Source organism: Pollicipes pollicipes, unplaced genomic scaffold (assembly GCF_011947565.3).
Source record: "Pollicipes pollicipes isolate AB1234 unplaced genomic scaffold, Ppol_2.1 Scaffold_2663;HRSCAF=3118_pilon_pilon_pilon, whole genome shotgun sequence".
Taxonomy (NCBI): domain Eukaryota; kingdom Metazoa; phylum Arthropoda; class Thecostraca; order Pollicipedomorpha; family Pollicipedidae; genus Pollicipes; species Pollicipes pollicipes.
The window spans coordinates 13,706-35,023 of record NW_023596153.1 but is presented as its reverse complement, the minus strand read 5'-3'; the positions used below and the strand labels follow the sequence as shown (position 1 = coordinate 35,023).

At 53.0% G+C, this 21,318-nt stretch overlaps 1 protein-coding gene across 4 annotated transcripts; it reads right to left on the bottom strand.

Annotated features, from left to right (window-relative positions):
• Positions 1-3,421: 3,421 nt before the first annotated feature.
• LOC119114573 (uncharacterized) lies at positions 3,422-14,202 on the bottom strand. 4 transcript variants are annotated; one of them, XM_037238662.1, is made up of 4 exons: positions 14,074-14,202; positions 10,017-10,123; positions 8,123-8,352; positions 5,058-5,735 (listed from the first exon to the last, which is right to left on the bottom strand). In XM_037238662.1, exons 2-3 carry the CDS (start codon positions 10,111-10,113, stop codon positions 8,153-8,155), a joined length of 297 nt encoding a protein of 98 aa, XP_037094557.1. In that variant the 5' UTR covers positions 10,114-10,123; positions 14,074-14,202; the 3' UTR covers positions 5,058-5,735; positions 8,123-8,152. The 4 variants fall into 4 exon arrangements, with proteins under 4 accessions (XP_037094556.1, XP_037094557.1, XP_037094559.1 ...); XM_037238664.1 differs by having other exon boundaries at positions 8,143-8,352; XM_037238661.1 differs by lacking the exons at positions 5,058-5,735; positions 8,123-8,352 and adding an exon at positions 3,422-3,797.
• Positions 14,203-21,318: the final 7,116 nt, after the last annotated feature.

Genomic DNA, 21,318 nt, shown 5'->3' with positions numbered 1-21,318 from the left:
GTACTCGGTGATGGGGACCGGGGTGTATACTATACTCAGTGGCAGGGACGGATGGGTGGGTGATGTAGTGATGATGCGGATGGGAACCTCAGTGATTGGGATGGTTTGGTACTGCGGACGTAGCGACGGACGGATGGGTGATCCAGGCCCCGCTACTGAGCACATGCCCGCATGAGTCCCACCGCTGTGCCCTGTGCTCTGGCGACAACCCACATCTCTAATCCGGAGATCCGTTCTGACGCCATCGCCCGATCGTCTGTCCCGCGTGCAGAAGCCACAACAATTGGATGGTGCGGGGTTAGTAACCAGTGACACGGCCCGGCGTCCCCGGTCCAGTGACGATTCTGTTGGCCTCCCCGCACCCAGTGACGGGTGCTGCAGGTGGCTGGCCCGTACCCGAAGACCGAATCCCGTCAGTGCTGCCACCTTGTTGCAGAAACAGGTGACGCCTCGCAGCATGTTTATTTGACGAGGCCCGGTATACTGTCGGTTATCATAGGGCGCACCGCCTGCCAGCTGGGCCTGTTCCAATGCTAACCAGCGCGAAGGCTGCCGGTTGCGGTCGTCCTTGGCAGCCCGTGGCCATGAGGGTGTCAACGATCCGTTTTGCATGCCGGATGGTGCACCGGAGTGGGCGAACTGGCTTTCATGCGAGCGAGCTGGTGGCGGCCATAGGGTTTGATAAGATTTAGTGGTCTGGTCTATCCGTAACATCTGGAGGCGAGAGCTATACTGCATAAACAAAACAGAAGGTGACAATCTCAGCTATTCGTGAGCGTTTGTGGTGCCAGAAATTCAGAGCAGGTGTTAAGCATGAAGCTTCTTTAATGCCTGACCGCAGCGAAATAGAGGAAATATGCAGTCACAACTAAGAGGGTGCCAAAGGCACGTATATTGGCTTTCGACGACCGCGTGATTTCGAGGATTGGGAATAAACGATACACGCTTACCGGAGTTACCCGAGTTTCTGCGGCCTCTATTTGTTATGGGTGGTGTTTCTAAGGCTAAGGGAGTTCCTAATTCTTCTTTATGTAAAAATAGATGATTTTACATGTTAAAATCTTGCTGCATTTTGAAATTTAATTGTAACGCTGTTCAGTGTTAAAAACAATAGTCGCTCCGCACTATATGGAGAGGTACTGATGGACAGGCAGAATGTTTAAAGATATAGGATGGTCCCATATCAACGATCCATATAAAAAAGATAGTGGGCATTTTGAGATCAAAGTCAAGTGATTGGAGGCTGCTTTATGTTCCAAACACAAATCGAAGCACTGACGGCTAGAAACTTCATTTTTTCTTTGCAGGCTTTTGTGGTGTATGGCAGTTGTTTAGGGAGCCTACGCGCCAGGCAAGTGGCAGTTGCGCGAGAGAGTTGGCCTTGATGAGGTGGCGCGTGGCGGGGGCGCGACGTGTTCGGACGCCTCGGACGTTATATTATTGTTTTGTTGTTATTACCGAAGTATTGGGAAAATACTCACGGTAACACCTGACTTAGTGTTTGGCCGGGCTGTGAGAGTGGACGATACTACAGCTTTACAATGCATGCCGCGAAAAAAGAGCCACGTTCTGTAACCACCTCCGAAAATGATGTCGGGTCCGACAATTGAATGTGTGCAATACAGTGATTTTTATGTCATGTCTTAACCGGCGGCGAGTATTCAAACCACATCTGACTGCATCTAAGTGTCTTAAATAGCATTGCAAATATGAAACCAATAACAACATGAATTCGTTCTGAATTTCATCCATAAGTGTTGTGTCGGAATGGCGCATTGAGCACCAGGCGTCAAGACAGGAGGCGATACCTTCCACTACTTACCGGAATAGATGTAGCGCCGTAACACCGTTTTCACTATAATACGATTGTTCGTGCGTTTTCATCCATGATCCGCATTTATTGCAGCCCCCAACTACTTGGTTGATTTACTCATTGCCGCAATATTCTCCCGCTAACAATAATGATGACTCTAACTCCCCGAGGCTTTCAGATGGTTTCCTGTTGCCTTGTGACCTTTGCCACGCGTCCACCACAGCTATGCATCGCTTCTTCGCCGTGCTGCCCCAGCCCAGTCCCTTCACCACCTGTGACGGTCACGCAGTCCTGCGGCCACGGATTCCATGGCCGCAGCACTTACAAATTTCATCGCCGCAGCACTTACAGATTCCATCGCTGCAGCATTTCCGATTTCATTGCCGAAAAAGGGCGAGTTTTTATTGCAGCTATATGAGTGGCTAGCAATAATAACTAAGCTAAGCATCAGTTACTAGCGTGCGGCGTGGTAACATAGCCAATAATCTGTGTATGACTCGTGACTTCGGGGAAACACAGATCAGAGATGCTGTTTACATTGTGAAGCCCGCCGGTTCGTGCCGGGCAGCGTTCCAATGTTTTCTTCAGCCCTGCAACTCCGTCTCTTTCAGGCCTACAGCTACCTAACTGTTTGAATGCTTATAGGCAGCGGACACCATCTTGCCACTGCGATCAGATGCCTGTTCATTTTTGAAGTGCACCGTCAGTCAAAGCTCTATGTTGTGCTTCGTACGTATTATCTGATAACTACTAAAGCGTAGAAATTGAAGGTATTTTGTAAAGACACGACACAGCTGGATTAGGACCTTGAGTTTTCTGTCGTTGTTCCTTTGTTGCTGCTGGTTCGCATCAAACAACAGCTGAGAAAGCCATGGCGTGCTCGCATCGGCCTGCATATTTGTTGCGGCGCAGCATACCATGCCGGCGACAGCGTGCTGTCGCTGCCGGCTATTTGCGAGCCGGCGCCGCGCCGTGACGTAACACGCTGGCAGCGAGTGGGCCGGGTTTTCCCTGGGGGTGGCTGGGTCTGCGGCTGGCATGCCGCCGACAGGACCTCGGGTCACGCAACGACGGCATCGCCCGCGGCGGCTCGGGCTGGTGGTCAGACCGGACCGGACTGCCTCACCACGCGGATGAGGGATAGCTTTGGAGTAATGCTGATACTCACGGCAAGTGAGTAAACTGGCTGAAGGGCTTTGTGAGGACACTTATTTCAAATGCTCGTATTGGGTGCTCTCCAAGTCAGCTTGCGCTGCTGTTTGCCGAAATTTAAACATTGAGTGTCATTCACTGTCCCTCGGGTTAGGAACAGATAGGGAAGGCGGGGCTTGACTCCCTTCCCCACGCCCTATTTTCCAACGGGAGTATTGACCCCATGGCGATACCTGGAAAGGATCTTTCAAAGCTGTAATTCACCTCTGCGCAAACTTCCTGAGACGCTTCTGCGCATATGCCCTGTTCATGATGGTCACGGATAAGCTTGTCTGCATGAACGACATCCCGTTTGTAGGCCACAGCGGCTGTTGTCATAGGTACCATGTCCTTAACTTTCGCCGTCATCACACGCGGCATTTGCTGCGTGCCCTTTCATCAAACGAAACGGTCTCGTCACTGGGTGTATTCAGCCAAAGCCGACAAAACTGACGCGGCCGACGCCTGAGTGGCGCCTCCCTCGCCGTTGGCCCCCGCCGTTGTGTCCGCCCCGCCGCCCGCCCACCGCGCCCGCTGCGCCACCTTTAGGGGTACAGGCCGAGCGCGCGCCGCTGGTCGTCGATCTCCTGCTGACGGCGTCGGCGGTTGGCGCGCGCCATGATGTCGCGCAGGTCGTCAAACTCGGCGCTGTGTGCGATGCCGGCGGCGCCGAGCGGGTCGCCGAAGCGCGGGTCCATCAGGTCGCGCCGGGTCGGCGTCTCGGCCCAGTACGGGTGCGAGCCGACGCTGGGGCACGGCACGCTCGGGATGCGCCGCGAGTCCTCGCGCTCGCCTGCCGGACAGGGGCGGGGGCGCCGGGTCACAGCTAGCGGATGGCGGCGGGAGTCCTGGCCGTCAGCCGGGGCCCGCGGCGGGATCCCTGGCCGTCAGCCGGAGCCCGTGGCGGGAGCCCTGGCCGTCAGCCGGAGCCCGCGGAGAAAGCCCGGGCCGTCCGCCGGAGCCCGCGGCGGGATCCCTGGCCGTCAGCCGGAGCCCGCGGCGGGATCCCTGGCCGTCCGCCGGAGCCCGCGGCGGGATCCCTGGCCGTCCGCCGGAGCCCGCGGCGGGAGCCCTGGCCGTCAGCCGGAGCCCGCGGCGGGATCCCCGGCCGTCCGCCGGAGCCCGGCTGGCGGCCAGGTCGTCGACTTCACGTGGCAGGCTGCATGGACGCAGTGACAGGGACAGGCGGTGCATATCGGCGCTATCATCACACACCAGCGCGGCGTGGGTGTGTGCTGCACACAACGCAGGATATGTAAATGGTCACGAATGCACAGCACGTGGACGATATGTGACAGCAGGCGTGACACTCTTAAATGTTCAGCTGGCTTCAATCACTGACTCCAGAAAAGTGTCATGACGGTTACGAGATTAAAGTGCCGTTAGTAGCGCTGTTATGTATCGAGCTCAGTTGCGCTTCATTTCAGCAGGCAGTTAAGAGTGTTTTTACGCGCCCAGTGTCGGTTAGATTAGTCCTACCTGCGCAGAGTGATGTCATATATTAGTTAGTGGTCCTCCGTTGGCTGGGCTCCAGAGGTTGGCCGGCGCCTTCGGAAGTCGTGCCATTCCACCTTCCGCTTGGCAAATAGTCTTCCAAGGAGTTTTTCAAGATCGTTATCTTCGGGTGCGTGGAATTTGCATCGTTAATGCCATAAGTATAGTCGTGCTATGCATTATGCCCATCTTTCATGCCAAAATTGCTGAGTTGGGAGATAAGCAACTGATAAATTTACATCCGACACGTTTTTAAATACGAGGCACTTTGTCTCATAAGACTTAATTGATTTCAGGACGTGCATAACCCTTGACATTCGAGGCCATCGATTACGAATCTGTTATAATGATTCGGGTTTCACGCCTCGCAGAGTTCCAGGGTCGTTTCGAGACGGGATGCCTTTATTGGGTACCATGTGGCATGCGGTGGTGGTGTGGCCGGGACCCGAAGCGGGTGCCGACGGGTCCAGAGACGAGCATCTTAACCAAGACACCACCACCGCTCCCTACTCGTCTGCTACGGCCTCCGGCAAAGCCGTCATTCAGATTCGAAACCCACTGGCATATATTGGGGAATACCCTTGTATTCGCTCCCAACATCCGTGTATTCGTCTTCCGTAGCAGGGTTCCTCCGCGGCGCAGCTCGTCACCAGCGATCCTGAAGTCCCAACATCGTCAAGGCGTTACCGTCTCCAGACATCGCCCAGCACTGCCCCGGCTCTTTTGATCGGATGCCAGTGCATCCGCCGCCACAAGACGGCACACGAAACTAGCTCAGCCGCGCCAGCGCACCACCACCGTCGACCCGTCCCTTCTCGCGGCGCGTCACGCGGGGTGACGTCACGTCAGCGGAGTGACGTCACGCCGGCTGTAACGGGCGGGCGGGGTCGCCGCCGCCCCCAGGCGGGCCGCCGCTGACCGGCCCGCCAGACGGCGCCCCCGCCGCCGTCCGCGCCGCCGCCGCCGCTCTAGAAGCGCGCCGCGCGCTTGTCGGCGTCGGCCCGGAGGTCGCGGTGGCGCCTGCGCGCGCGGTCGATGATGCCACGCACGTCATCGTAGGCCGGCGCCATGGGCAGGTTCACGTCGTCCAGCGGGTCGGGCGCAGTGAAGAACGGGTCGCTGAGGGGGTCCTTGGCGGCGGCGGCCGGCCCAGCGGCGCGCGGCGGCGTGCGGACCGGCAGCGGCGCCGCTGGTATCACCGGCTCGCTGCGTGTCGGGGTAGTATCGCCGTGATCACCTGAGGTCAGAGGCGACCGTCAAGGCCGGATCAGCCGCCGTCGGGGATCGGTAGGGGGGGGGGGGCAAACACCTGTGCAAACCTGCGAGAGGTAGGACACCTTTCCGATATGCTTTTTAAGATTGGTAGGAAAATAGCTGATTGCTTGACCTCGATGAATTTAACCAAAGCTTAACCAGATCAAGCAAAGATAGATATGTAGCTGACGGTCGAGACTTTCAGCATAGCGCTCCAGCACTGCGAGCTGCTTGCAAAAGCTTTGTACAGCCGTGAGGGATGGCGTGTTAAAAAAACGGGCTATGCTGAGCTCTAGTCATTGGTTCGTTTCCATTGTGTCCACCGCCAGACGGGAGATTGGTCAACACGCGTCTGGTGGCCGGCTAGATACCCTTTGCTCGGATGGGGGGCCAATTTGATCCCGCTGAGATCTTGGGAACTAAGAAAGCTAGAGATACCAAGTTTACAGTGTCTTGACCTGTACGTGAACTTATTTAGGTCAAAGTAAGAGGTTCGTAGGTCATGACCTTTGGGTCAATTAAGGTCAAACAAAGTCAAATTCCAGGTTGGTCTCCAAAGTGCCCCCAGAACCTAGATAACTGTTTCTAAGCAAAAGGTTGCTCGTTCATTTCAGGTCAGTGACCTCGTTTAACCTATTAAAGATCATAATGACCAAAATCATACAACACTGCTCTGATTCATGCACCTGAATAAACGACAAAGATTATGCTAGGCAGTATGTTTCTAAAAACAAAATGTTCACCAAGATAATTTTAGGTCAATGACTTATTCTGATCTCTAAGAAGTCCATTGAAGATGCATAATGCGGCTTCTGCTTTCAATAAATTTGAAATGAGCACCAGAAACTATCCTAAACAGCAGGCCTTAGAGTAATAAAACAGGTTGGTTTTGATCTTGGCCTGACGCTCATACCTGATCTTAGGTCAACTTAATTTGCTCCCTCAATATTTGTGTAGCCTAAGAAAGTATCTCAGAGGCGTATGGCTTCGTCTAACACCCCGTGGTTGCATCAGAGTAAACGATTACCCAGAAATTGACCTCGCTGAAACCATGGCCTGACTTTGACTTGTCATAGGTCAGCAACCTTACAAGGTACATCTAAATTGTTGATACCAAACGATCCGCTATTCAATTGTCTATAGCTATGCAGCATTTGGCGCAGCTTCGGAAAACATTTTGGAAAAACCTCGGCGGTCAATTTGACACCCACCCGAGCGCGTGTTAACTGGTAAAATGACACCCACCCGAGCGCGTGTTAACTGGTAAAATGAGAGCTTGGCGTTTTGTTGAAACATGGGTACCAATCTGGTGGCCTTAGTTCTGCACTTCAAGTCGGTGTTTTTGCTGTTAAAGAAGCAAATGTTGGTGAAGCCTGTGGACTAACCGTGAAAAGCTGTATGAACCATTCGAATGTACGAATATTGCTCAAAAATCCCTTGATAAGCAACGTTTTATCTTTATAAACATGAACGGATGAGCGCAAAATCAAGAGTGAATGTCCCATGCATTTCTGAACGTTTTTGTCTCATCAGCCATAAGAGACTCTTTCTGCAGTTGTGAGATGGCAGCCACTTAGCCGTGGTGGTCCCACATGTTCACTTTTTTACGCCGCATCTGATGAAAAATAGCACATCACGAACAACTAAACGCATGTCCCCATATTGGCCATTTACTGGCGAGATGCTGTTTGGAAAGGATGCATGTCGTTTAATATCTACTGGGTGGAAATAAACCTCAGCCGTCATCATTCCCATCAAGGCGTCGAAAATAAAACTGGAATATCTGTGGTAAAACTGGACAAAGATCATTTTTGTTTGATGTCTGTCGTGCCTATGGTTTGCAGACGGAAGTGCGCAGACTTCTCTACATGGCACGGTGTTCCATCCAAGCACAGCCGCCGGCTGGGGAGAAGGAAGCAGCGGGGCAGCTTGCCTCTTAACTAAAAATGCAGCTCACCGTGCGTGGTGTGGATCTCTTTCTAACGCACTACAGCACAGCTGAGTTTTTGGCATCCATACGTTTTTACATCTTCACATACGTCGTGGAACATGCGGCACAACTTCTCCGCTAGAAGGATTCGAGCATCTCACCGAGGCCCTGACCCGAGCATCTTGACCTCAGGGTTGTTACTCACTCGCCGTCACGCACGGCAAGGCCTCTTTACCACAGCCTCTTTCGTTCTGGGTAGCTTGACCTCCACGTCGATGCTTCCAATGCGTGCTGGAGCGGGGACGCTGCTAACAAGGTAGCTTCACTACTCTGCTCTCGCGCTCCAGGGTCTAGCCGCTACTGGGTGTCTATTGCGTCGCTCCCTACACCACTCCGGAAGAAGCATGCGCGGCGCGGCGCCGGCCCCACAGGCCGCTTACTGAGCTCCCGTCCAACCTACGGAGGTCAGGTCAGTTGCCGGCCGTATACTGCGGCACGGCCGGCGCCATCCTCAGCTGATAGACGGGTCGCGTCTCCTTGACCGCCACCAGCGCCTGCTTGACCTCGACGCTACGCTTGCTGGTGGCCACCTCCGAGCTGTACTGACGGTCGACGCGGATCGAGTCGCTGACCAGAGGTGGAGTGGTGCCGCGCTGCGCCCGGGACTCGACTGCCGGCGCCGACACGGGTCATGTGCGCCGGGTAACCTCGGCCGAGTTCCATTGACCTGATCTGGGCTGACCTGGACAGACCGCGGGTGTCGGCGCCGACACGGGGTCAGAAGGGCTCCCACAGGCGACAAATTACTGGTGTGCTGAGGGGTAGTTTGATGAGATCTGGACACAAAACTGAGTTGGTTGTATAGGACTCATATATTTATAAATTCAGCTTATGGATACAACCGTGATGCGTCTGTCCGGACAAGCAATGCGCTTACGTGGTCGTTTGTCCGAAGGAATGCAAACTCCCTACAACGGCGGTGTTCTAACCGCTCCTAAATTTCGGATACGATAGGTTGTGCGAATTTTGTTAAATGTTGTTTGCAATAATCCGCCGGGCCCTGATTCATCTGGTTCCCGAAAATGCTTGCGACATTTGTCTTGTATCAAAACCACAACGGTCTGCTTCGACCGACGCTTCCCTTGAACTGAGCCTCTGACTGCTGGTGTTCGGCATGGTGCACTGCGGGGATGGCAAATGACCTACCGACCTTCAGAAACAAAGACGAGGTTTCAAATCGCCCTGACCGACGCGTGAGACACAGCGTCGAGTGCTCACCGCTAAAGCACGTCGGTCCCGGCTGGCTGACTGTCACCTGGTCACAGGACAGGCTCCCCACCTGTGGTGCAAGTACTGGCACGTGTCTACATGACCGAAGCCGAGGCCGAGGGCGAAGGCTCGCATGGACGCTGCGCTGGACCAGTCTCCACCCCTCACGTAAACGCGCTCGACCAACGCCCGAGCCCTGCGCGGCGGTCCGCGGTCTTGGCTGTCGACCGGTATCGGAGCCCCTACCTGTACCGATGCGGAATGGACCGCGTGAGCGGTAGCGGTACGACGTCGGGGCCCCGTCGGCGCCGGCTCCGCGCCTCTGCCAGCATTCCGCGCCGTTTTAGGTCGGCGACGTTGCCAGCCGCCGAGCGGAGCCAAAAATACGGCCGCCGCCGCAGCTCCAGGCGGCCGGCCGCGGCCGGTGCCGGCTGGCAAGGCCCCGACCTCCCCGGCCGACACGCAAAAACCGCTCGGGGTCGCCACGTCGCGCCGTCCACCGTCACTCCGGGATAGCACCCGGTCCCGCTGCCGGTGGACGCAGATGGCGCCACCTGCGGCCCTCCTCAGCGGCGGGTGTGGCCATCGCACGTGCCGGTGATGATCTGCCGCTGCTGTGACCGTGGTCGTTGCAGAGGGGGAGGGCGACAGTTCCGGCCGTTCAGGGCCGGGACGGTGGTCCGGCCTGGCAGCGTGCCCGTCCCAACACCTGGGTGACGGGCGGTGACGTGCGGTGACGGTGGCGACTCCCGGCCCGTCGCCAAGACCCGGGCCATGTTCTGTCCCCCGCCCTCCCCCGTCCCCCTTCGACTGGGCCGATGATGGCTGCTGCCGCTGGCGCTGCCGCTTGCGCCGCCGGCAGCGCCAGCCGCAGCAGTCAGCTGGCGCAGGGTTATCAGCTGAGTGGTCGCGCGTTTGCAGCAGCGTTAGCGAGCGGGATGCTGTAAAAGGCAGGCGAGCAGCACACATTCCCGGCGCAAGAGGCAGCGGAAGACGGCGTTACCATGGTTATGACCCTGTCGGGCGTCCCACAGCTGGGGAGCGCTGCTCTGGACGCAGGCGTACCTTTCAGGCCCTTCATGTAGTTGAGCCAGAAGCCGGCATTGCGTTCCAGCGGGCGGCCGATGGTGTAGAGGTCGAGGTCCCGCTTCCAGTGCACCATCGTCGGACACCTGGCCGCGTACGAGGTCACGTCAGCGGCCGCCTCGGTGGATCGGTGATGGGGACCAGTGGCGATGAATCCGGGTGTGGGGGGGGGGGGGGGGCAGATGGGCAGTGGTTGAAAACTGCTGGTGAAAGGTTTGAGGAATGTGTTTTCGGCTCTGCAAAATTTCAAAGGGTTCCGCAGTGGCCTTATAAAGTTCGAAACGAGCCCCTTTCAGGTGTACTCGAAGCGGGGCTCTAGTAGCGAGTTCTGGGATACAATGCAATATCTTCAAACTGTCGATCAAATGGCCCTGAATTATCAAGAAGATTTACGCAAAGTAAAGGTGCACTGAAATTGAAAATTGAAACCGAAAAAGCATCAACATCTCTTCGAAGAATTTCACGCCTGATGATGCATCTGGGACCTGCTGAATGAAACAAACTTCCAAATACTTTGAAGAGATCTCTCGACCGCGTAGTTGGTCAAGGGGTCTCAAGATGGCCAAAGGATCTTTGCGAATCGAAGGAATTTCGGCTGGCAATGCTCCCGACATGAAGAAAGACCCCGATATGCCCCTTAATGCGAAATGGGTCCCTTGATAGACAAAGGGACCATAGCCAAGGGGTCACCACACGGATAAGGGGTTCGTAGGTGGTCAAGGGCTGCCGATTCTAAAAAGTCTCGAGACTGTCGCAGGTCCTGACATAGTCCACAACCCCAAGGTAATGAAGAACCAAGGCACCAAGATGTGCATAGCCTATAAAGGAACTAGCTGACAATTAGACACCTGGGCACGGTGTTGGAACTCCAGGCGGTTTACGCGCTACAGGAAGTTGAAGTTTCTGAACTGTCAAGGGCACGAAGGTGATCGACGGATACTCGTTTCTGACTTCAGCTCTGACCTCGATTTTCGACCTTTTCGTCGTGCATACGCCCCAGGCGGACGGGATGTTTGACCACAAATCACGACGGAAAAGGAGATCGCTGCGCAACTTGCAGGATTACAAAACAGGAATAAGGTGGTCATGTTGTGTTACGTGGATATTCCGATGAAAAATTGCAAACACATGATGTCAATATGAAATTGCACACACACATATATATATATATATATATATATATATATATATATATATATATATATATGTGTGTGTGTGTGTGTGTGTGTGTGTGTGTGTGTGTGTGTGTGTGTGTGTGTGTGTGTGTGTGTGTGTGTGTGTGTGTGTGTGTTTGTGTGTGTGTTTGTGTGTTTGAAGGAGCGAGCGAGGCTGCGTGTTTAGGATGCCTCTTCCCAAAACCAATCGGGACCTGCAGCATAGCTAATCCGTTGTTGGATCTAATAGCCTTGGCAAGCAAAAATACCGCTCCGCTTTATTATTGACGATCGCGGACACTTTTCCAAGCTGTAGTTTCATTTGCTCACGGCGGTGAACAGAATTTCAACGTTATGTGCTTTATACTGAAAATTTGTCTTCAGGCCAAAGTAAGGAAAGGGCTACAAACAAACGTTCACGATTTCTGCCCACGCTGCGTACACTTCTGAGCGCCGTAATGTATTAGGTTACAAAAAACGGCGTGCATCATATGCATACCTGTGCAACGATCGACATGTTCACGCGTTGTAGTAGCATCTACAGGTACTGTGCTTGCGCCTGTGCGTAAATGGCGTACATTCCCCTGCGAACCTTCCATCGAATGGTAACAACAACCTTTCAGCACTGTGAGCAAGCGTATGGAGGATGTTTTTTATTTCTATTTTTAATTCTCTGCCATAGGCCCAGTCTTAAATTGATAATCGTCGCGGAGTGAAGTTCCTGCGCCCCCCATGTGATCTAGGAGTGCTTCAAAGCTATGGCCAGGCAATGTCACAGAGGCGATCGTCAAAACGCCGCGCGTCTACACGGCTATTGACGTGGGCGACGCTTCCCGGGTCATGTAGTAGGAATCCGTGCATGAAAATGACCGGTGAATGGGTCGTGAAAAACGTAATGCGAAGTTTGAAAGACCAACTTTCTTTCCATCCTATCCAGAATTCGGCCACAAGCGTCAAGACTACTTGTGTGAGCTTTGCATCACCCAGCTACACTGTAACGCTTTTAATAGAAAATTGCGCTTTGGCAAGTGGAGACTTGATTAGAACTTCAATTTATGGCATAAATGTTTAGCTAAGAATGAGGTGCTAACACCTTGATGTCGATCGCAGTATACGTTAGTTGTTTAAGAGAAGACGTCCAATAAACGTTTGCCGGTTTTATCAGCTAAATCTGGCAACGCCTTGCCAACTGCGCATTTTGAACAACAGCCTTAATGGCCCCTTTTCTCGTTACAGATGTTCTGATCACATAATGTGCCTGTTTCATACTTCACTCAGTTTAAATGTTGGTTTAAATGTCTTCCCTGCTGGCCGAATCTTTAGATCACTGCAATTCTTTAATTCCCTATTTACATCAATCATTGATGTCCTGGCAAGGTATTGATGCCGTGGATTTCTCGAGGGTGGATCCAGGCTACATTTGCGGCAGGTTTGTCAAACAGACGACGGACGAAGCACACAACCACGGATCACTTCCTACCGTCTAACACCTGCGTTTCATCGACCAATACTGCACCCACATGTTCTTCTATAATGAGCTATTAGGCTTTGAAAATCATCAGAGGTTCACAGGGATCGTTCGGGCTCGCTGCTACTGAGCGCATCAGTGCTTTTGCAAGTATGTTTACATTTGCGACGTCACGGGTAGGTCCCAGTGACGTCCCTGCAGCGCTCTTCATTGCTGTAGCGCTAAATCGCCGGGGCCTTCCCACTGGGCTCCAGGTTGAACAAACTGATCCGATGCAGGATCGGCAGTCCCAATCGGCATGTGTGGAAATGTCGATTATAATGCACTGTCCCAGTTTTAATGAAACATGCCTTTACATGGTTATCAATTTTGGCATGATTTCACTGGGCTCTTGCACAGCTTGTTCCCCACAGACAGGGACGAACGCAAATAGTTGCCCCCAGGGTTAAGTGCCCTTGCTCCCTTCCCCACCCTCACGAGATAGGTACAATACGACTCATAATATGTACGTGACTAACTGCTGGCTTTTAAAAAAGTCTAGGCAGAAACGTAGAAATAAGAAGATTGATAATATGCATTGTTGTCCAACGACTCGCGCACTTAGCTGGAATTTCAGAGAAAACTGTTGAGCTCTGACTCCACCCTCACCCCTCCTTCCACCCGATACCCCAAATAAGTGAAATGCACCTCTCTACTCAATGCCAAAACATGCCCCGTTCTCGCACGCGCTGTGGTCGGCACCGACATCTGACGGGTCAGACCCTATGTTGTGGGTCGTCACAGAGGATGAGTCCGCCACAAGTGCTTGTTTCACAGCAGTCCATGCAGCCGTTCGTGCTGTGCGTCTGGTTCAAGAAATACGCACAGACAGGGGCGTGCTCGGAAATGAGTGGAACCGGTCCCGTTCGGCGGCGGTGGGGTCACCGGCCATCAGCGCACTTTCGTTTCGTATGCCAAATGCATGCGCTGCTGTTTGTATCTATGAGGCTTCGTGCACGGCCTCTGAATAAACTCAAAGCACATTGGTGTACAGTCGAACCTCATTATGTTTTCCGTGTGCGGCTATGAAATGCGCTCCGGAAGAGGAGAGTGGGTAGCACTGCTGCGGCGTAATTTCACCCCTCTTGTTTCGGCTGGACTAAGAAATATTCCATCTGGCTGTATTCCTATGTCTGGTCAGGACCATGGTGCGAGGGGGTTGCAGCACTGATCAGACTCCTCATGGCAGCAGTCGCACGTGCCCCCGCGCAGAGCCCTACATGTGAAGCCCAGCTCTCTGCAGCCCGCATCCGTTCAAATGACAACAGCACCATCACCAGCCCCGCTCAAACGAAAAGCACCAGCTCACAAGCACCAGACACCACTGCTGCGCAGACCGTATCACACGCCCTCCCTGCGGGAGCCGGCCACTGACCTGGGTCGGTCTCACGCCCGAGCAGAGTTAAGCGATGACCTGCGAGAGCCCCTGGCGCGCCACTGGGTGTGGCCGCCCGGTCGCCGCCGGACCCCACCGGACCCCGGCACGGGACCGAAATACCGGGCGGCGCGCGCCGCGCCGGCCTCTCCGCCGGCCGATGCGCCGCTGGGAGCTGCTCCGGGACGCGCCGCTGGGGGCTGCTCCGGGACGCGCCGCTGGGAGCTGTTCCGGGACGCGCCGCTGGGAGCTGTTCCGGGACGCGCCGCTGGGAGCTGCTCCGGGACGTGCCGCTGGGAGCTGCTCCGGGACGTGCCGCTGGGAGCTGCTCCGGGACGCGCCGCTGGGAGCTGCTCCGGGACGTGCCGCTGGGAGCTGCTCCGGGACGCGTCGACGTCCCGCCAGTCGTCCTGCTCGCCTCAGCTCTGGACAGTCAAGCCACGGAGCAGCCCACCGATTTATGATTGGGATTTTGTCGTTCGCAGGGTCGGTGCCGCTCAGCGATCTTGATTTAGGGACACGACTTTGGCTGAAGTTTTTTTTTCATAAACTGAATTTTCAAGAGCCGGTTCATTTCAGCCCGCCAACTTTAAAGCTAGCCTTTTCTCTATGCTGTCTCTCACAAAATCCAAATAAGAAGCTGTCCATTTCGACAAATATAAAAATTAGCAAGCATAGTCTGTGCAATTCACCATCTACCCGTTTGCTTCATCGCAGCATGAAAAATGTAGCATGTGTTTGAGCGCATTTGGGATCTGCTTTTCCAGCCACCACTTGGTCATTCATCCCGTTTCTATCGACTTGGGCGGGCCCAGTTTTAAATCCTCTCTCATCTTAGTCCGTTTTGTTTTTGGCTTCTCGGATGAGCAAGACTGGTCCAAACATGAATATTCAGTCCATGGAACTGACAAATTCTTGAAGCCTCCCTGGCTGGCCACTTTTTGCTGATACAGGATCCGTTGAGCCGGGAGACGCGGAGTAAACAGCCGATAATTAATGTCTAGGTGTCCCAGTGCTCGTAAACAAATTAATCACGCGCGCCTGAGGAACAGGCGTCCCAAACAGCGCTAGCTGTGGTTCACATGATGACGGCACTCGTTCTCATTCCTCGGCCCACGCGCAGCGCAGTCCGGCATAACCTGATGCAGGTCCCGGAAAATGTAAGGCGTCGGATCAGGGAAGAAAAACATTGCCCCATTCTCACATACTCGAGCCGGCGCACAATACAGTCGATGGAGCCTGGTACTCGGCCCCGGAAAGCATAGAGCGTCGGGTCACAATAGAAAAGAGTTGCAAACAACGTTTCTTCACTTCCAGATGATAAATAACATGCAGACACCATTAATAGCATGTCCTTTGAAGCGAATTTCTGCACAGGTGTGTGTTCGATTCAGTTTTGCTTATTTCAAATGGATTCGGACTCCCACAATTGAGAGCCTAATGATAATGGAAATAAAAACCATTGAATAACAAGTGAGCCCAAACATATTTGTTCCAGTCTATATAAGCGAGAAAGGCCTTGAGCTCTTATTTCTCCGTTTGATGAGCTCAGAGTTATCGTGCTGATAGCTACCGACCCCCATAAACAGCGAGGTACCTACTGGTTAAAGAACGTCATCAAGCAAACATTGGTTGCATTGGTAATACTCAAGCATGAGATCAATGTTTGCTTAACAACGTGTACGAGTACCTCCTGGTATATTACAGATCGATAACTATGAATAAAAGAACTATGAGTTCATAAATATTTGTTTCGGCCATTTCCACTCCGATGCTTCCGATTCCTAAATCGAAACACTGAGAGAAGGTCTGAGTCAAAAATCAAATTAGCTTTATCCTTTCAAGACACGCGACCAAAATAGTATAACTTTTTAGGTTTCCAACGAATCTTTACACCGATATTAGTACTACTTAAGCGTATATGATTTAGAAATACCATTTCCGAGCACTTAAATTCGAAATGAACATTGATGAACATAGAAGTGAGAATCAGCACCAGTCATGAGTTGGTACTCGTGTCAGTTCATGTCGTATTAGTATTAGCCATCAGGCGTTAGTTCTCACTCTTGTCAATTCGTAACAACTTTAAGCCAGCATGCAGCATGCAAGAAAGCTAGCAGCACCAAATTTGCAGGGTGCGTTGACCTTTACGTGAACTCACTTAGGTCAAAATTTGAGGTTCCTAAGTCATGACCTTTGGGTCAAAAAAGTAAAACAAGGTCAAGTTCCAGGTCGGTCACCAAAGTGCTCCCAGAACCTAGATAACCGTTTCTAAGCAAAATGTCGCATGCTCATTTAAGGTCAGTGACCTTTTTTAACCATTTAAAGGTCAATGTGACAAACATAAAGCAAAATTGCCTTGGGTTTTGCATTTAACCAAGCGACAAAGATTACGCTAGGCAGTGTGTTCCTAAAACAAAACGTTGACCCGAGTCATTTTAGGCCAATGACTTCTTCTGACCTCTAAGAAGTCCATGGAAGATGTATAATGCGGTTCCTGCTATAAATAAACTCGAAATGAGCACCAGAATCTATCCCATACAGCAAGCCCTAGGGTGGCAAAACGGGTTGGTTTTAACCTTGACGTGACCTTCGCACCTGACCTTAGGTCAATTTAATTTACTCATTCAACTGTTGTGTTGCCTAGGAAAGCACCTCAGAGATGTACGGCTTCGTCTAAAACTCCGTTGTTGGATCAGATTGAAAGATTCCCTAGAAATTGCCTTCGCTGAAACCATGGCCTGACTTTGACCTGCCATAGGTCGGCGACCCTACAAGGTACATCTAAATTTTTGATGCAAGCGATCTGCTATTCAGTTATCTACAGCTATGCAACATTTGGCGCGGCTTTGGAAACCATTCTGGAAAAACCTTGAGGGTCCATTTGACCCCCCCCCCCCCGAGGGCGTGTTAAGCCTGTCAGTGGTACAGGTTCCTTTTTAATTGCGGGGGATGGGCTTTAGCCCTGTCAACGTGAACTCCAGCTCCCCACTCCCAATTATGAAAGGCAATTAGGTCGGATCCATGGAAAAATAGCTTGTTCGTGCATTTCGGTAGAAAGTTACGTCATCTTTTAACGCTCAGCCGTTAACGCTCCGGGAGGCTGAAAGTTCAAAAGTAACGCAACATACTCCCGAAATCATGAGCGTGGCTTTCCAAAATGAGTCGGGTCGCCCATGATGCGTGGCACGTGCTCGGTCTTCCTTGGTGCAATCCGCCTGTTTTAACTAGGGTTGAAATGCGCCCACGAAATTTTAAGGATTCATAGACTATTTCACAAAGTGCTATGATCGTAATCGTTTTTGCGAGGGACAGGCTTTTGCGAGGAGTCAACACTGTTTTGTTTTTAAATAAGTTAAACTCATAAGGCGTTCGCATTGATTTCGAAGTTCTTCCCTTCATTGACACGTACGCAAGAGGTTATGCGAACAGTGTACATTAAACGGAAAGAGAAAAAACTTTTTGTGTCTTGTCTGTCGTCCTTGATATCAAGTTCAACAAGGAAATGTACTTTGTACAGATATTAATGACAATCATAAGTTACCAATAATGACGAATAAGTAAGGTAATAGCACTTGACAGCGTCTTCAACAGAGTGCTCCAGCGTCTCCAACGACAGCGTCACCAGTTATTTTCTCTTATAATCAATCAGACATCAATCAGACGGCCTCCGTTATCGTTATATATATATATATATATATATATATATATATATATATATATATATATATATATATGTGTGTGTGTGTGTGTGTGTGTGTGTGTGTGTGTGTGTGTGTGTGTGTGTGTGTGTGTGTGTGTGTGTGTGTTGTGTGTGTGTGTGTGTGTGTGTGTGTGTGTGTGTGTGTGTGTGTGTGTGTGTGTGTGTGTGTGTGTGTGTGTGTGTGTGTGTGTGTGTGTGTGTGTGTGTGTGTGTGTGTGTGTGTTGTGTGTGTGTGTGTGTGTGAGTGCATATGTTATCCCTATTACACAGGGTCTCGACACGGAGCCAAAAACAGTCGGTTCCGTGTCGGTCTGAGCTCTCGGGCTCATTTTCCAAGCAGGAATAAGGTCGGGCCCGCAATTTGCATTGGTCGGCGCCCCTTTAGCAATGCGGGGCTCTTGTGTTGGTCAGTGTCACAGTGCCTAACCGAGTGTTCTGTACCAACAAGGGCCTCGAGTCGATCAGGAGAGCATTTGCTGAACCGGAACGGGGACAGGACCCCAAATGGTAAAAGACCTCTTGCGTTGGTCAGGGCTCTGTGGCAATGAACGGAAGCATAGCAACTTATGATGAGTGTTCAGTTGCGACAATGGAAGGGTCCTGTGTCAGTCAGGGCCCCCGGTGCCGAACGGTGAGCTCTTCATTCCAGTTCCAGCATAGACCCGTTAAGCCGAGCTGGAGTTTATTTGCCAATTATTGGATCACCTGCGGCGATCAGAGATCTTGCTGCGTCAGTGAGTGTTACTGCGCCCATCCGAGGCCATCTGCGTGGGTCAAAGAACGTCCCGCGTCAGGGAGAAGACCGATGCGATATGAAGCATTTTTCTAAGGGCCCCGGATCGACCAGGGCATCCCAACCCCCTGTCGCCAGACTGGCAGTCGGAAGGTATCCCTCGATGGGGCGGAGTGGCCCTTCACCCCTAGGCCTGGAAAGATAATGACCCCATGCCTCCCCCCCATGGCCCCATGGCCCCAAAGTGTTCTACTCAAGCGGCTTTTGTCTGGATAAATTAAGGGGTATCGTTAGTGTGGAAATGAGTGGGTAGAAATAAGTTAAAAATGAAAAAGACTAGGTAAAGAAGTTAATGCTGCTTAAATACCAGGACGGTGCGTTTTTCTCCAGTTCTGATATTGACCTCTGGACGGATTTACAGTTACAACAATACGAAGAAGGGACGCACATTTACTCTTTCTGTTTCACACTACCAGATCTTCGTCCCCGCGCCCCAATCCTTCGTCCCCCACCCCCAACTTGTCAACGCTTAGCGTTAACCACAGGGCCGACGCCGAGCAGCATGCGGAGACTGCAGCGCCGGGTGTCTAGGTTTTTGTTGCTATGGCTTGGAGCGTGCACGCTCAAAACTGCTTACCTCATTTTTATCACGACTGATTCGGGCTGAATGTTGAACCTTTCGAAGCAAACATGGATTTGCAATGTTAGGAACAATCTTTTACCCTTTTCGATCTACAATCTACCTTCACGGGCTCCTCAATATCTATGTAGAACCCGGATCAAAATGTTGGCAAAGCTGCGGAGTTCTGTCGCTTTAGAAGGAGTCCAGTGAATCATTACAAGATATTGAGTGCCGGTGATACAGTACACTACACCAGTCGCCTGACATTTGGCTTTCAAACCAGACACGTACGTATTACAAATTCGGTTACCGGATGGACATACAGTCCATCTCCAGTGCGGCGTTGGGGCATGCAGATCCGGAGTGTGCGTGGTAGCCTACCACTACACCTTTATGTAACCTGTTTATCTATTCCCACCAGCGCCTTCGTCGCCTGCCATAATCCCGCCGGAAAGCCCTGCTATCGCGTGATATCTCTCCAGGCCGAGACCGGTGACGCCTGCACCACCCGCGGCGAGTGCTTCCATTCCGGCTGTGGTGCGTTCCGGACAGTCTACACTCCGCTCTGCCCAACGAGAGCCAGCTGTCGTTATGATGTTGCTGTTCACGCTGCTGGCGTTGGCCGGCGCTGCGCACGGGATCACCCTGCCACCGGACAGTCCCGGAGACCACGACCTCGCCATCGTGATCGTCCAGGGCGCGTCCGTGCACCCAGAGCAGTACGAGGTGCTGGGGCGTGCGCTGCAGGCGGCCTCCGCCTCTTCGCTGTGGGTCGGCATCGCCGAGGGCTTCCTGGACAACTGCCCCAACCCGCTGCAGATCAGCTCGGCCGTCGGCGATGTGCTGCAGGCGCTGGCCGAAGCCGGCATGCCCTCCGCCGCCGTCGTGTTTGTGGCCGGCCATAGCCTGGGCGGCGTGTTCCTGCCGGCGTACATGAAAGCGCACGCGGAGTCCCTGCGCGGCCTGCTGTTGTTCGGCTTGTACCTGACCGGCGAGCCGCTCGGCAGCTTCCCCGTGCCGGTGCTGCACCTGAGCGGCACGCTGGACGGCCAGACGCGGCCAACGCGCATTGCGCAGACGTTCGCCGAGCTGCAGCTGCTTCAGGCGGACGACCCTTAGGCGCCGCTGCACCGGCCCGTCCTGCTGCCCGAGGCCGTCGACCACGCGCACTTCTTTACCGGTGAGCTGCCGGCCAGCGTGGCAGCCAACGACGTGCGCTCGGAACTCGGCGGCGAGGAGGCGCGCGCCCGTCTGGCCGCGCACAGTGTCGCCTTCATGGAGGTGGAGCGGGACGGGCCGGCGGCCGCCGGCGGCGGCGACCTGCTGCTCCAGGGCTTCAACAGCACCAGCGAGTTTCTGGCGCCGCTGTATGCGCTGCAGCGCGGCGAGACAGACGGCGCTGGCTCCATTTGGGCCGAGACCGCGCTGCGGCACCTGCTCAACGTCGCCAACGACTCGGTGGTACTCGGCGTCCAGAGCTTGGCAACCCCGATAAAATCCAATGTAACGGAACCGTTCCTAGGCCTTTCCAACCATTAGGCTTTCCCTAAAAGCCTGCCAGAGATAGAGCGACAAGCTAGCTTGTTCATTTTTGGCCTCATGTGGTCCGCGGTAACTGGAGGAGTCAGGAGAGGCTGAGACACCGAGTCTCTAAAAATTCAACATTGGCTCCATGGCGTTGGGTGGAAATGACCAAAAATGGCTGCTTCCCCACTATCTTTCCAAACTAGGAGAAATCCTGCCACCTCTGCCATCTGTGGCCAACAAAAAGGAAGCATCCCTTCAGTTATACCCTATAAGCCCGTCACAGACTGGGTGCGCCTTGCCTGGGGCGGTGCAACGGACCTGGTCGGGCGCGTTGCGCTTTGACGGTGAGCACCCATTTAGAGGAATGGAATCAACCGAAGATGGTCATTTGTCTTAGCTTGCCGGGGAGGCAAATTGCTGGTGCATTCAAGCCCTGAACGGGATAATCAGAATGGGTGAACAGGGTTTGGCTAATAACACAATATTTCGTGCATTACAAGCGCAGTCCAGTGACGTGCGGCACGCCGAGCTTGACGGTAACATCACTTAAAACAATATCAATATGATGGCGCCGATTATTTGAACGCATTAATATTTTATGTCTAATCTTAGAATGCCGTGCAACATGAAAAGTGTCTACCAGTCCACGGGGCGGAACGT

Excerpts from the sequence above, each read along its gene's own strand:
- LOC119114573 (XM_037238660.1), bottom strand. The coding sequence starts at position 10,113 with ATGGTGCACTGGAAGCGGGACCTCGACCTCTACACCATCGGCCGCCCG. Across the intron at positions 5,736-10,016 it reads CTACATGAAGGGCCTGAAAG|GTGATCACGGCGATACTACC; the intron begins GTACGCCTGCGT and ends CTCTGACCTCAG.